Source organism: Odocoileus virginianus, chromosome 6 (genome assembly GCF_023699985.2).
Source record: "Odocoileus virginianus isolate 20LAN1187 ecotype Illinois chromosome 6, Ovbor_1.2, whole genome shotgun sequence".
In the NCBI taxonomy this organism is placed as follows: domain Eukaryota; kingdom Metazoa; phylum Chordata; class Mammalia; order Artiodactyla; family Cervidae; genus Odocoileus; species Odocoileus virginianus.
The window spans coordinates 22153642-22168328 of record NC_069679.1 but is presented as its reverse complement, the minus strand read 5'-3'; the positions used below and the strand labels follow the sequence as shown (position 1 = coordinate 22168328).

Below are 14687 nucleotides of genomic sequence, written 5' to 3'. Positions count from 1 at the left end.
ACAGAGAAAATAACAAAATGTATTTTTTCAGTGGCAAATTAATTTAGGCTTGAACCTCCTCCTGTAGCTTTATTCTTTCCTTTTTTTATTTTTTATTTTCTTGTACGAAGACCAGTGAAATTCACTTTTGCATTTGGAAGTAGTATTTTTCCAGTCTTGCTGAATTAAAATAAAAAGGATGAATGTTTCTTTTAGAGCCAGTTCCTGACAGTGGTTTTTTAAATGATGTATCTTGTTCTATACATGAAAGATGAATCAATTTTTGACTTTGATACACATTGTCTATTTTGCTGAATGGAGAGTGAATGTCGAATTTAGACAAAGAAGAAAACATTATTCTGAAGAGTATTTAAGTTGTGGGTGGTCCTTTATATTGCATTTAATTGTCATTAACTGTTCATGATAGCTGTTTTGGAATCTGGCTCTCATTAAGTGACTTGAAATGCTGTGTAAATTATTTTAAATTGGGGGCAGGGAGGAAAAGAGTAGCATTAGAAGAAAGGTAACTCACGTGGAGCTTCCTCATGCTCTTGCAGAAACCTTTCCAGTATGATCCGGGCCATTAATGAGGGTGCATACTCCACCTAAAAAAGAAATAGAAAATTAAAACTGTCAGGTTGTGCAGGCTGTTGATATTCCAATATTTTGTCAACACTGAAGATTAAGTCAATTTTAATCAACCACAACAAGCATCATTCATTAAAATCTTTCCTTCTTGTGATGGCTTCTCTCATAATAACATTATAACAAGTATGATGATCTATGCTGTTGAAAAGAACAAACAGGTCAAATTATTCAATATAGTACTAGAGAAAAAGAATGGAATTTGAAATTAGTACATATTCATCTAAAACAGTGAATGGGCTTTTTTCACCACTCCTTTATTTTTTCTATTGGTAGGCCAATACTACCCAATACTACTTTTTTATTCTAGCTGTCCTTCTTTCTTTTCAACTATCTATAATTACATTGTTTTGAATGTAATTTCAAGTAAATATCCCTTTTGTTAGTGGCTGTTTTCAGAAACTGAATTAACTGTCCTTAGCCATCGAAAATATGGATTTTACTCATTTTAGTTTATAAAGACAAAGACAACTGAAATTCCAGTCAAGTTCTTATATATAAAATATCTTGAAAATAGCTAGATTGTAGAGATATTAATAATAAGAAACAACAATACTTGTACTGTAGGTTCACTATTCTTGAGTTTATCTGAAATGTTACTTAGCTAATATAGAAGTCAGGGAGGTAACTTTTCTACAAAGGCTCAAACAGAAAACAGGGGATACTCAATCCAACAGTCATTTTCATTAAAAATGCATCTACTCTTCTGGAAACCTACTATCGTTTTTTTAGTTCACAGATCCCTTGTAACCATTGTTTTAATTTCACCAGAAAATAGGCCTGTGTTTTTCCAGAATAGTAAGGCTCCCCCCAAATAAGTCTTTTCATCTTAGGTGTTAAGATAGCAAGTGTTATCTCATGTATTATCACCATGATTTTTTTCCTGACAGGCTTTCAAGTCCCATATTCATACCAAAATTTTATCTTGATTTAGTAACTAGACAAAAAGGCTGGCTTCATTTGTATGAACAGTTTTTTCAAATATGTATGTACTTGGATGCCCTTAAATTCCCCAAGTAGAAAGAAATGCTTTCCACGATGCTGCTTATTCCTAGTAACCCACATCAGAGCTGACACATGAAAAATGGTGAAATTACTGAAGGTAGTCCAGCCTGAATAAGGACTACCTTATTAGTTCAGGTACTTGCATCTCCCTAATTTTCATATTAATCATGTGTCCATCTTTCTCTGAAATAGGGCCATCATGCTTCATGTCAGAATTTAGCATGTAAGTAAAATTCATAGTGCTTCAAATCTCACTTGAAAATATTTGTGTGGAGAGAACAGAATGACTGATCTTATGATTACTAACAAAGTAAGATTTTCTCAAATGTTCATTTTTAGGCTTGAAATAGGAAAATAAGTATTAAGACATTTATAAAATCAGTGATGACCACACAGAGTCCTTACTTTCCAAATCAACAATAATACAGTGCTCTTATTTAAGAGAGTTGCTGCACACTGTAATGTACATAATGTTATATATTTCTCATCAATTTTTACAGTTTCTACTGATTAAATATATATTGACTCATAAACTATTACCATCGCATCAATTGTCACCAGATGCGAGCATATGTCATTTAGATATTAACTGTCATATAAAAATGGCAGCTTGGTTGTTAAGAAGGCCTAATCTGGTACTGGTCATCCCCCAATTTTCCAAATGCATTAGCAATCTCTCAGAAAATGCTATCATTTCTGTACTAATCTGCAGCCAAAGGAGAGGAAACATCTTTAAACAGTGATTTATTTCCTTTGGTTAAACATTGCTATATATTCATGGTAAATAACAGATTTATTGACATGGAGAAAATGTGTCAGTGGGTTAAAATTTTCCATATTACTAGAAGATAGAAGTTAAGGTCAGCTAAATAAGCTAAGCTAAACAGAAATATCCATTAAAAACTCAAATGAATACAAAATGCTATTATATAAAACTTATGCCATCAATATATTCATCTATAAAAATGACTATCACCTTTGCATACACTCCTTCTAGATGCTATATCAGGAATGCTTTTTTTTTTTTTTTCATAAAGAATGCTCTTCTTTTTTATAAAGGGCAATCACTAAAGTCTGAATAAGTTATACCTCAGATATCTCAAGTTGCTAACAGAATCAACTCAAGTCTGGAGACATTTAAAAACCACCCTGCTCTAGAAATTAAAAAAAGGAAAAAAAAAGCATGCTTTGCTAGGAGGAGGAGAAACATCCGTTCTGTATGTTAACTATCCTATCAGATTGTGTAGACATTGCCTAGACTATTAAAACCTGCTAGAAACTGATAGGTAATGTTCAGTGGCTGACTGTGGGGGTACACAGCAGTCAGAAGCTGTGAGAGGAGCCTTCCTTACATGGAGCACTTGCTGCTACCGCAACGGTTAATGCTCCCAGTACCGAGTCATCTTTAATGCAAACACACATTTTCTGCCTTGCTTCTATGTTTTCTATTATAATGCAACATGAAAACAGTGTACATTTCATTCCATCCCTATGAGGTTTGCATAAGCAGTTCCAAGTCAGACTAAATATTGTATTGCTCTTATTACGGTGAATAAATATTTTAAAGTTTAGGAATTAAATATTTTATTTTTTCGGTGTGCTCTCTGCAACTATTATGAACTTTTTACAGCTTCTTCATTCATGGGAAGTCTTTAGGGTTTCCTTTTTTAAATGTAAGACTATTATTTGTTTCCCCAAACAGAAGCAGATAAGAGTTAACAAATAAGTTCAATAAATAACTTCATCCTTAGTGTTAATAAGAACAGTATGCTTCTCCATATAAAGAAAGACTTCTGGAAGGCATGTATCTTTTAATATAATAAAAGTTTGCTAACAACAAAAATGAGTCAAGTAAATGTTACATCTTTAGGTACACAATTTCTCTCTTCATTTTTGTAACAGCATGGGTTTCTTGCCATACGTCTCTGTACTTGACACAGGTATTTCTCACACTAAATTAAGACAACACATCTAAAGAAGAGCATGTCCTGAGCTGTTTGGTTGAAATTTCCCACAAAATAAAAAATCAAGAAGCTGTTTACTCATTTATTTTAAAAGAAACAGACTAATTAAGTTAACTGATTTATTAATACATGAAGCTCTCGGTCCAATTATTAAAAGTACAAAGAGACCAGGGAACAATTTAAATGTCTGCTGCACCTCAAAATCTCTCTTTTTTTTTTTTAAGGTTAATTATAATTCTAAGCAGAGCCACTCTACACAGGCCCCTTAGGTTTTATGTAGGTTTAAATAAAATAACAATAACATTACCTCATTGGCTAGCTCCAGGAGCACTGGGGCAGCTCCATTTTCCTCCACTCCATTCAGATACCTAGATAAGACAAAGCCAAGTGGTAAGGCAGTGACAAGAAAAGGCCAGCATAGACTTGTCAGCATCCCCTGTGTGTACATGTTTTTCCTGGGCAAATGCCACACTCAGCTCTAGTTAAAGTATGCTACTGTCACAGGAAAGCACTGAAGGGAAAAGAATAACAAAAACAGCTTACCTCAAAACCACTGGCAACTAACTAAGCGAAGTTGGGGGCAGAAGGTCTGAGCATACCCATCTTCCTTGTTTTTTCCTCCTAATGTGTAAGGTGAACAGAGAGGTGAAAAGAACTAACCCTATTACCCTGGCATTATCTATACCATAACCACTTCATGGGAAGGAAATAAGTTCACTCATGAAAAAAGAATCCATGCAAGCATACCATCTTTTGATTTACTTTTAGTTCACAGGGTTGGTTGGCACTTGATTAGGGAAAAGGATGGAACAAACTTTTCATCAGTGGGTCACCAACCCTTTAACAGGCAACATAAGCCATCATCTTATCTGCTCTAGATTTCTGTCACGACCTCTAGCTCTCCTCATCTCCTAACACTACAAAAACAAACAAACAAAAGAGTCCCCAAATTCATCCCAGACGTGGAGGCCAGGCTGATCTTTTTAAAACAAAAATTTGAACGTACCATTCTCCTTCTTAAAACATTTCAAAAGCCCCAAACAAAATCTCAAAATTAAATTATAATCACTTAAAAATTCTTGTAAGGTTCTTTGTAATCTGGTTCCTACCTACTCTCTTCAGCCAGCCTCATTTCTAGTCACTGCATCCCACTCTGACCTTTCACCTGGATAACTCATAAGCCACCTTGTACAGCACCTTTTTCATCCACCACAACCAGGACTATGTTAAGTGTCCCTCAATGTACAGTCGAGGAGCACCCTGTTCATCTCTCCATCGCTTAGCCCAGAACACTGTATCTGCTGAGTTACTCGTCCACCTCAGACACATCCCAATTATACGGCTGAAAGCCTCATGAGGGTAGAAAACTTTCATTTTATTCAGTTTATTATGTGTAGCACAGTTCTTGGCTTATAATAGGTAATTATATTGTAATACATATTTTTTCTTTTTATTAAATTCATTTATTATGAGTAATTAATTAAAAACATTTTAGACAAGAAAATAGAATTAAGTATGAACATTTTCTCTACAGTGTACTGTTTGATTGAATAAATTAATGACATTTGTTCGATAGTTAAAATCAAAGTCAACAGATGAGGTCTTCTTTGTAACTGCCGGGAGAAAATACTAAATGAAATTATACTATTTTACATGTATGTTTATAAAGATGTATAATTTCCAACAAAAGTGGAATAAAATCAAATTATTTAAGGTGGGTAAAAGGCTCGGAATCATTATAACTTCAAAGTAGTTTTAATAAATCCATTTTCATCTGTTGGCTCTTCCTTAAATTGTTTAGGAATCTAACTGGGAAATAAGTACTTTCATTTCAAGATCAAAGGAAAAACAAAACAAAAATAAAAACAAACAAAGCAAGTGTGGTTGAGAGAAAGATCCTTGGGAAATAGGTCAGCTAAGACCTTCACAATCAACTTACAGAATTTCCATTGCACGGATAGGCCTGCTCAAGAAACAACCAATCAGTTCCATCAAATTGGAGTAACTAACCAGATGCTTAACTAATCCATTAAGCATTCTGATTCTGGGTCAGGGTATTTAAGCCTATAATAGGATATCTTTACAACTCTCCACTTAACATTCACTTATCCCATAAACATTTTGAGAGCTGACTAGTTGTCAGACCTTATTCCAGGTTCTGAAGAAGCAGCAGGGAGCAAAATTTTAGCTCCTACCATCACTGAGATTATACTGCAGTGGAAAGACAGAGAAGAAAAAGACAGAGAAACAAATATATAAAATAATGACATATGCTATAATGTAAGTTGGGTTTCCCTGGTGGCTCAGATGGTAAAGAATCTGCCTGTGATGCAGGAGACGCAGATTTGATTCGTGGGTTGGGAGGATTTCCCTGGAGAAGGGAATGGCAACCCACTCCAGTATTCTTGCCTGGAGAATTCCATGGACAGAGGAGCCTGGCGGGCTACGGTCCATGGGGTTGCCAAGAGTTGGACATGACTGAGTGACTAACACTTTCACAGTATAAATTAGATGGGCTGGTCAGGAAGACCCTCTCTAAGGAAGTGACACTGAAGTAGAAACAGACAAAAAGGAAAGCAGCAAGCCATCAGAGGAAGAATATTCCCAACAACGGAACAGTAGGTGCAAATGTCAGGAATGGGCCTGGGCTGTCTGAGGACCAGGAAAGGCTCCAGTGCTGCCAGAGCAGAACCTCTTCTCAGGGGTTGATCTGGAAAGAATGAAAGAGGACAGCTAGATCCCAGATCACTGCCTGTGCCAGAAAACTGTCATCTTAAATCCAAATTATATGGTTTATATAATGCTGCATCCATCACTATCCTGGTAATAACTAATAGGATATTTCCAGTTTAAAGATACTTTAAAGAAATAGGAGCTGGTCAAAAAGCAATAGATGACACAGACTAAATGTCATCCTTCAGTTTGCCACAGGAGGAGTAACAAATGTATAACTTGTACGTGAAACCATCCTTAAAAGACCTTCACAGAAGGTCCATTTTATGACATTTTTTTAGTGTGAAAGATCTGTTAGCATCTAAGATTAAAAACAGTATGTACTGATTTTAAGCATAAGGCAAAGTTATCTAATCCTTAATATTTTTATAACAACTATTACGGTAAAACTTCAAAAACTACCAAAATTCTTCACTAAGCTTACATCTGAACACCACCTTTGTTGATTCTATATCGAAAAATCTCTGGAACCCATCTCCATGCCTGCAGCTATTTTCCCAGGGAACAAAGCAGCTGAGGACAGGTACTTATGGTCCTTATACTTGGTTCCTAGCACAGGAGGTGGGACACATTGAGTGCAAAGAAAACAGTGCTAATTAAACAAAAAAGTGGTTCAAATTTTCCAAAACTATTTGTATCATTTGATGTCAATATCATATTTGAACTAACCTTTTTTCTCATGTGAACACCTGAATAAAATCTAATTGGTCTGATTCTTCAAAGCTAATCAAGGGGGCCCCTTGGACAGTATGTGCTGAGAGAAGGGAGATGAGACAATGTTTCTAAACTTTGCTACTGATGAGGAAATATGCAAATCTGAGCAAGTTGTGAGCGTGTGTGTGTGTGTGTGTGTGTGTGTGCACCCACGCATTGATCAGTGCCCGTGTGCACTGATCTAGACAAATCTAAACAAATTTTACCAAGTATGTTTCCTGTTTAGAACTAAAATATCATCATTACAGTAGGAAAGAATAGAAAGCTGTTTTCAATATGAACACTCAAGCTGTGTCTATACACGCACAACATGAAGAATTGAGGATATTTCCTCAGTAATTCAAAGGGAAAATATTTTCTACTGGTGTCTGGATAATTTGAAATTTCAGTTGACCACAATGCAATCACATTGTGGACTATATGGTTTTAAATACAGACTTCAAATTCTGAATTGAGATCATCTCAATACTAGCAAGAATACAGAGACACAGGAATTCTCTGATACTGCTAGTAGAAATGAAACCATTACAACCTTTCTAGGTTGTAATTACATTATTTCTAGTTTGTATTACATTACAATAAAATCTTATGTGTTCATTATTTGCACCAGTAATTCCATCTACAGAAATATTGAGAAACTAATCCAAAATGCAAAGACTTAAGCACCATAATATTTATCACAGCATTATTTATATCAGAAAATTGGAAACATATATGTATGACAGAAGAATATTTCAATGAACTTTGATACCTTCATATGATGATGTATCAAAATGTTTACAAAAAGCTTTCTTCAAAACAATACTATGTTATACACATTTTTCCAAGTATTAAGTTCAGAATTCACACCTGCATATGTAGTATGACCTCATCTATGTAAAAATGGATTGACAGAAGACAGAGAAAAAAAATACCAGTGGTTATCTATGGACGCCACAATTACAGGCAATTCATTCCTTTCTTTTTTATGCCATTACACATATGCTTAATTTTCACAATAGGCAAGTATTACTTTTATTAAAAAAAAGTAAGTTGTTAAGATTGTCAAACTGCTTAAGCATGTTTTGATATGATTTTGCTTTATGCTAATCAGCTGGAAAACAAAAATCTTTTTGGGCCAATTTACCACACAGGATACAGAGACATTCAACCTGCACATTCAGAAGAAGAGGCCTATGAGGTCAAATCATCTGAAAGGTAACAACAAAGCCTGTCTCCAAGTAAAGGTGTCGGGCAAAAAGTAAGGAAGTAGGGTAATAAAGTAAGAAACAAGTCAGACTGCTTTCCTATTAGTCTGTCCATTACAGCCTAACTTCAAGTTTTTGTTTCAAACATTGTGACTCCACAAAATTGAGGTTCTTATATTTAACTAAATTTAAAGAAACACAAATATGTTTCTTCATTTTCATTATTACCCAGTCAACTGTTCCTTGAGTAACCGTACTTAAAGGAAAGATTTTTGTTTCTGGCCTAAACTATCCAGATAACCCAATAAAGTATGTTCATACTTGAGAAAACAAATATACTCTTTAATGAACCTAACTTTTTTTAAAGTAGTATTTAGAGATCTTAGGAATCATCTAATTAAAACAGACTTTATACAATGAAAAAAAAAATTATTATTAGAGGGCAGCCCCATGGCCTGTTAGCAGATCTCCAAATTTCTAGAAAATGCGCTGTTCTCCTTTGTTGATGTTAACAGGGCCTTAAAGTCTGGATATAGAACAATACTTTTATATGAAAGCCTAAGACTATAAGTTTTATATAAGAATATACTTTTTGACACATGAACCACTTTTCAGTCTTTCTGTGGAGGGTCTGGTTGCCAAAGCAGTTGCTGGTTTCATGGCATTTTATGGGCCGTTCTCAATTTTATATGTATGATTTAGGTGATGACTTCAATTTAGATGTTAATTTCACTGAGGAGATTATGACTTTTGAATAAATCAATTCAAACTTTACAAACACTTCTTGGAGAGTAATTCTCTGAGACATAAAAGTGTGTGTGTGTGTGTTGGGGGGGTGGCCTGCAGGTAGGGTGTGTATGCATGTATATTTCTTTAACAGACATTTCCACTCAAAACAGAACATATCTTTACCACATTTGGCATAGTGAATACTTTTTACAAAACCTAACTTGAATAACTTTTCAATAAACATTTCTCAATTCTTTAAAAATATGACTTTACAGAAACATAATTCCAATATTTTATCTGTATATTCACTTAATTCATAGAATTTTCATGCATAAAAATCATTCATCTAAAGTCAGTGGTATCTTTCTCACCATAGAAAGATTGCTCTGTCAATCTTAAGTATAATAATTTTAGACTATATTTCAAACAGTTTTCCTTTCCAATATGTCCCTAAAATACTTCAGAAAGCAACCAACAATTTCTAATTCAAACCATAATTATTTACCATTATAAGTTATTCACTCATATTACAAAGATAAAAATTTTTAATTTTTTTTAAAAGGAGCTATTTTAAAGACTCTTTTTGTTTCAGAACAAGAAAGATTGGGAACTATAATAAATTAGGCTGAAATTAAAAGATTTCCTTTTAAAATATAAACCCCTCTTAAAATCTGACAGTTGTACATTATTATATATCTCCATATGTCCTCACTTGATATATATCTTTCTTTTGCATTTCTAAAATGGCTAACCAATACCTACAATGCAAAATACAACTGTACCAAAATTCAATCTTACTTTCTAATATATTTTTCAACTTGCTGATTTACATGAGAAATAAAAATTGGCTTGAGAACATTCACATATACACATAGACATATGTATGCATGAACATATGCATCTATATAAGATATGCACTTACAGTAAGTTTCAAGCATCCAATGGGGATTTTCTAATACTGTAACTTTTTATTACACAGTAAAGATTTCACACACATGTAAATTAAGATAGTCTCACCATATTCTTTATATCTATATAACATAGTATTTGAGAAATTCAAAAAAATATACTTTACGTCTTAAATAACAGACTTAAAACAAAATGTCTTGGAATGTTTTACAGAAAATCAATTTATTAATCTAATTTATTCATAATTATCATTACAATTAATAGGTATTATGATACCCTCTAGTGGGGCAGGCAGGTCATACCTCTGGTAATAACTTTCAATCGCTTCTGAAGTATGATGCTTGGCATGTGTTCTCTTAATATGTTTCTGAAACAAAATAAAAAAGATCTTTATGTCGTGTCGTAGATCAGGTTCAAGAACAAAAATGACATATTTCTTGATCCCCATGTCTAACAAAAAGGGCAAACCGAATAATAGTTTGGGGATTTGGGCGGCAGCAGATATTTTTTCCCTTCTACTCTATGAACCTATGCATTTTAATCTCTATTGCATGGCTGGGATGTCTCCAGTCTGTAGCGCAAGGTACAGTATATATGTAAAAGGCAACAGGGTCATAGTAATTGAATCTAAATAAGTTTGCTTAGGGTTGTAGAGGGCAGAGAAAAACTTGTTCCCTCTTTCAACCTTTGTATTAATTTTCCCTCAATTCAATTCCATCTAAGTCCTCTGCAGTCTAGTTTTACAATCCAATTGCCATTTTTAACCAGGAAGAACATTGCTTAAAAACAACTTATTTGAAAACTACAAAAAGTAATTCCATAGAGACTTGCCACTTGACTGACACCTGTCATCTCATGATAAATGACTCCATTTTCTGCCTCTCTTGCCTTCTGCCACTCCAGCGATGGTCATTTATCATCATCTCTGTCAGCAATGGAAAGCGGCACTGACAGTGCAAGTCAGCAAACATTTAGCACATGGAACCACGCAACACGGGGAAATTATTATTGTCAGAATAATAATGGTTTAGCATAATTTATTACAGGTCCACCAAATAAGCAAAGGCTAGATGTTATTAGACAGATGGATGGGTAGGCTTGGCAGGCCTCCACTGAGACGCAGGCGGTGCTTGATGTGGAAAGGAGAACATCCTCCAACCCAATCAGAGAGCTGGCAGTTCAATTACAAAGAAATAAAGGGACATTCATCATTCAATTAGGCACCTGTCAACCCTCACAAAGGAGAAAACTTCTAACCTGGTACTCCTGGGAGAAGATGCTCAGCAGAGTGGCCTGCGATTGACTGGAACAAATAAAAGAAGGACAAAGTTAATTACTGGAGTGCACGGCGAAGAAACAAAAGAGAAAGGAGCTTCAAAGGTAGGCCTGCTGCCCTGTAATCTAACAGAACATGAAAACAAGTGTGGAAAAGTTGTTCCAGATGAACACCTCAAACAAAGGCTTCCTGCTGCTAGGTCAAGGAGAGGGAGAAAGGGAAAGGGGGAAATACGGACGGTCTCAAAGCAAACTATCATATGATTTGGATTTTCTTAAACTTCAGAATGACTGTAAATCGTGTCTGTAGCACGCAGGTATGTTGAAAAGGACCCAAGGTGGCATGGTTTATTCCCACTGATAAATGATGAGAGTTCAATCCCATAAACAGTAGAAAACATGCAATTTATTCACTGGCAACATTCTGAAATTTATTTTGTTAGCAGGCAAGTGTCCTCTTCTGTAGCTCTCTCAGATTCAACGGGGGAGAAAACTCTGCGCTTCGCACAGAGATCACTGGAACATTCCACCGACACGGGCCTGCTTTGAACAGAGAAGCCTTCATAGCAGGAAGCGGAGTCCTCGAGGACAGGGTTCCCTACGACTGCCACAAGCCTTATTCATCTAAGACTCCACGCAATGTCAAACACCTGGCGGCGAAGCAGCCTGGAAAACTCCTCTCCAGGTGGGGATTTTCCTCTCACAATTGTTAACATTTAGAAATGGAACAGATTTTTTTTTTCTTGTCTAAAAAGCAATCAATAGCCCACTGCTATTCTTTCTGATTGCCCTCTGTAGATAGAGTTGCCTTATCCTATGTTGCAAATGATTAGTTATTTCTGATACATTTTCCTACTAGAAGGTATCCAAACAAATTACAATGCTAATAATTCGACTTTTATAGTACACCAAAGCATGGTGAATAATTAAAGTTTTTCTATTCATGAATGAAACTGCTTAAGCTCATCACAGGTAGTTTAGAGAGTATGAAATAAACACAATGACACCATATTTCGTTACTCACTGTCAGTACTGTCATCTCTTGCATATCATTATAGGTTGGGTTTCTAACCCCTTTCCACTCTTATTAGATTACAAAAGAATATTTTTTTTTTAACAAAAAAGATGCCATAAATGTTTATCAAGGAAAATCAATAATTACTAAAGGACTGTTTTGATAACTCCAAAAGTACTGAGAAATGATTGAATAAAATTATAAATTCATTATAGTCCAATTTTTTTCAATGTCTCTTTAAAAATGGAAGCCACCTTTGAAAGAGCCAGTTTTCTGTATAATATCTTCCTATTGGGCTTGGCTTCCCTGAGCTTCACATGCAAATCACAGAGCCTAGTAGGGTTGTTGACAACCGTCTCATGAAAAAAAAAAGGCGAAATTAAGCCCAAATCGTTATAAACGACTGAAAAAGTCACCATGTTAGGTATTTATGTACAATAAATAGAGCGCTCCTCATTGCACAGCAAAATATATTTATCTTAACCAATTAATGGAGGGCAAAATGTCAGTGTCTGTGTCAAACAATATGATGGAAATAAATGTGCAGTAACAGGCAAGTCAGGGACCAATGACTAACAAGGAAGAAACTAAACTAAATAAAACAAAAATATAATTGCAGATGCTCAGAAAGGGAAGACCAACAGACAGCTGGAGGAATAAGCCCAGGAATAAACAAGTCGAAGTGAGAAGTTCATCAAGAGTCGAGAGCATCATCAAAACTGAGGGCAAGATAATGTCTTCAACTAGGAAACCATCTTCAAACAGCTTGTAATTCAATTCATCTAAAGTCACGGACATAGCCTATGAAGCAATGCATTTTCTCAGTGGCCGAGAGGGTTAGTTACAGTATAAATTCAACATTCCCTCGGTTGATTTCACAAAGAATATGGTTTCTAGCTAAGAAGAAAGAGAGGAGATGATTTTGTGAACTGAAAGTCTTATCTTGAATATCACAGTCAGTCCTATCAGTAGTTTTCATTGCACATCCAGTGTCCTGAGGTCATGGGTATGGGAAAACATGCCTCCAAAATAAAACATTTAAAGTAGACAGGAACTGATTTAGAGGAAACTTTCTACATACACATGCAAAAAAAGTAAAAATTAAAATATTATCAAGCACTCACATATTTTTTAGGGATTAAGTGAAATAAATCATACCCTGACTCTTCATATATTTCAAGACGGTATTGGCTTTGGAACATATACATGCCACTTAGGATACAAGTGTTTTCAATTTACATATTACAAAATGCAATCACTTAATTTGCACACATGCCCAAGATGGATTATGAAGTCTCTTCAAGGATAATTTTGTCTATTTTTGCCCCATACTATGCTTCCAGATTAAGCTCCTCACCGTGCAGGTGTCTGAAAAAAGAAGAGTGCTGAGTGGACTCCTACACAGGCTCTCTGTAAAACCTTGTCTGAGTTGTGTGACAAATGGCTTATGGAGCAGCGTAAGTCATATTGCAGCAATGAAGAAATAAGTAAGAAGACAAAGTCAACACACCGAGGACGATGCAGCCGAAGATGCAAGACCTTGGGTCCCTGAGGACACTGCTGAGCTGCTCAAGACCATACAGGGAAGTGACTGCCTTCCACACTTCTTTTGAGTATTATCACGTCTTGTTTTGAAGAAAGGAAGGAAGGAGGGGAGGGAGGGAGGCAGAAGGGAGGTGGAAGGGAAAGGAGGAGGAAAGCAGGAAGGAGGGAGAGAGGGGAGGAGAGGGAGGGAGGGAAGGTTTCTATTTCCTGTGTGCCCAGGAAGCAGGAGGCATGATGGAAGAAGGGCAAGGCGGCAGGGTGCTCCATCATGACGGCGCCTGCAGAAGATGCCATACTCAGAAGGGGCTGGCCATTTTTACACTCTGTAATTGTCTTCCTAACTGGCAGCTACTGTACTGGGCTTCCTTAAAATTGTTCCTCTGTCACTGTGTCACTAAACTGATGTGCCTAGAGATCATAAACTGCTGTGTGTGAGCGATTTTTCCACACAGAATTTAAACACTGACGGGGTACTGTTTACCCTCATTTTATACTGCATTTAAGACTTCAAATGCCAGTTACTTATGAGGCAACAAACCAGGGCCCCATATTGTATTTAACTCCAGACCCATCCAGCTAAGATGCTCAGTAAGCTGAAGGACAGTAAAGAAAATGACATCAGGGGGTTGAATGGAAGTTTTGACAATCCCAGGGAGACTTAAAGCAAGCAGAACCTCAAGGAACACGATACTACATACTACAAATTCTTCCTTTGCTCAAGAGCCTAACCTTCAAAAAAGACCATAAAGAAAGAAATGTTTTTATTTAACTTGCAAGCTCCCTTTGCTCTAGAACCTAGGATGCATCAGTGTCTCTACTCTAATAGGCTTGAAATCCTCTAAACAAGATCAATGTTATTTCTGGAACTCAGGAAGCAGTAAATCAAACTAAGGATGATAAAGTAAGATATTCCAACAAAGTCTTAGGCTTGCAGGCCTCACGAGGTACAGTACAACCTCTCTAAACTGGTGAAAGAATACAATGGAA

General features: G+C 35.8%; 1 protein-coding gene across 8 annotated transcripts in view; it reads right to left on the bottom strand.

Moving 5' to 3' along the window:
• The window catches only part of CDIN1 (CDAN1 interacting nuclease 1), a 288076-nt gene that overhangs the window by 220497 nt on the left and 52892 nt on the right, over positions 1-14687 (bottom strand). For 5 of the 8 annotated variants that reach the window (XM_070468970.1, XM_070468971.1, XM_070468969.1 and 2 more), the window contains 4 exons: positions 11123-11168; positions 10168-10232; positions 3901-3961; positions 512-584 (listed from right to left, as the gene is read on the bottom strand). In XM_070468970.1, coding sequence (XP_070325071.1) covers positions 512-563 — 52 coding nt within the window. In that variant the 5' untranslated portion in view covers positions 564-584; positions 3901-3961; positions 10168-10232; positions 11123-11168. Of the gene's footprint in view, positions 1-511; positions 585-3900; positions 3962-4947; positions 6304-10167; positions 10233-11122; positions 11169-14687 lie in introns of those variants that run through there. The other 3 variants (XM_070468975.1, XM_070468976.1, XM_070468977.1) reach the window with 2 other exon arrangements.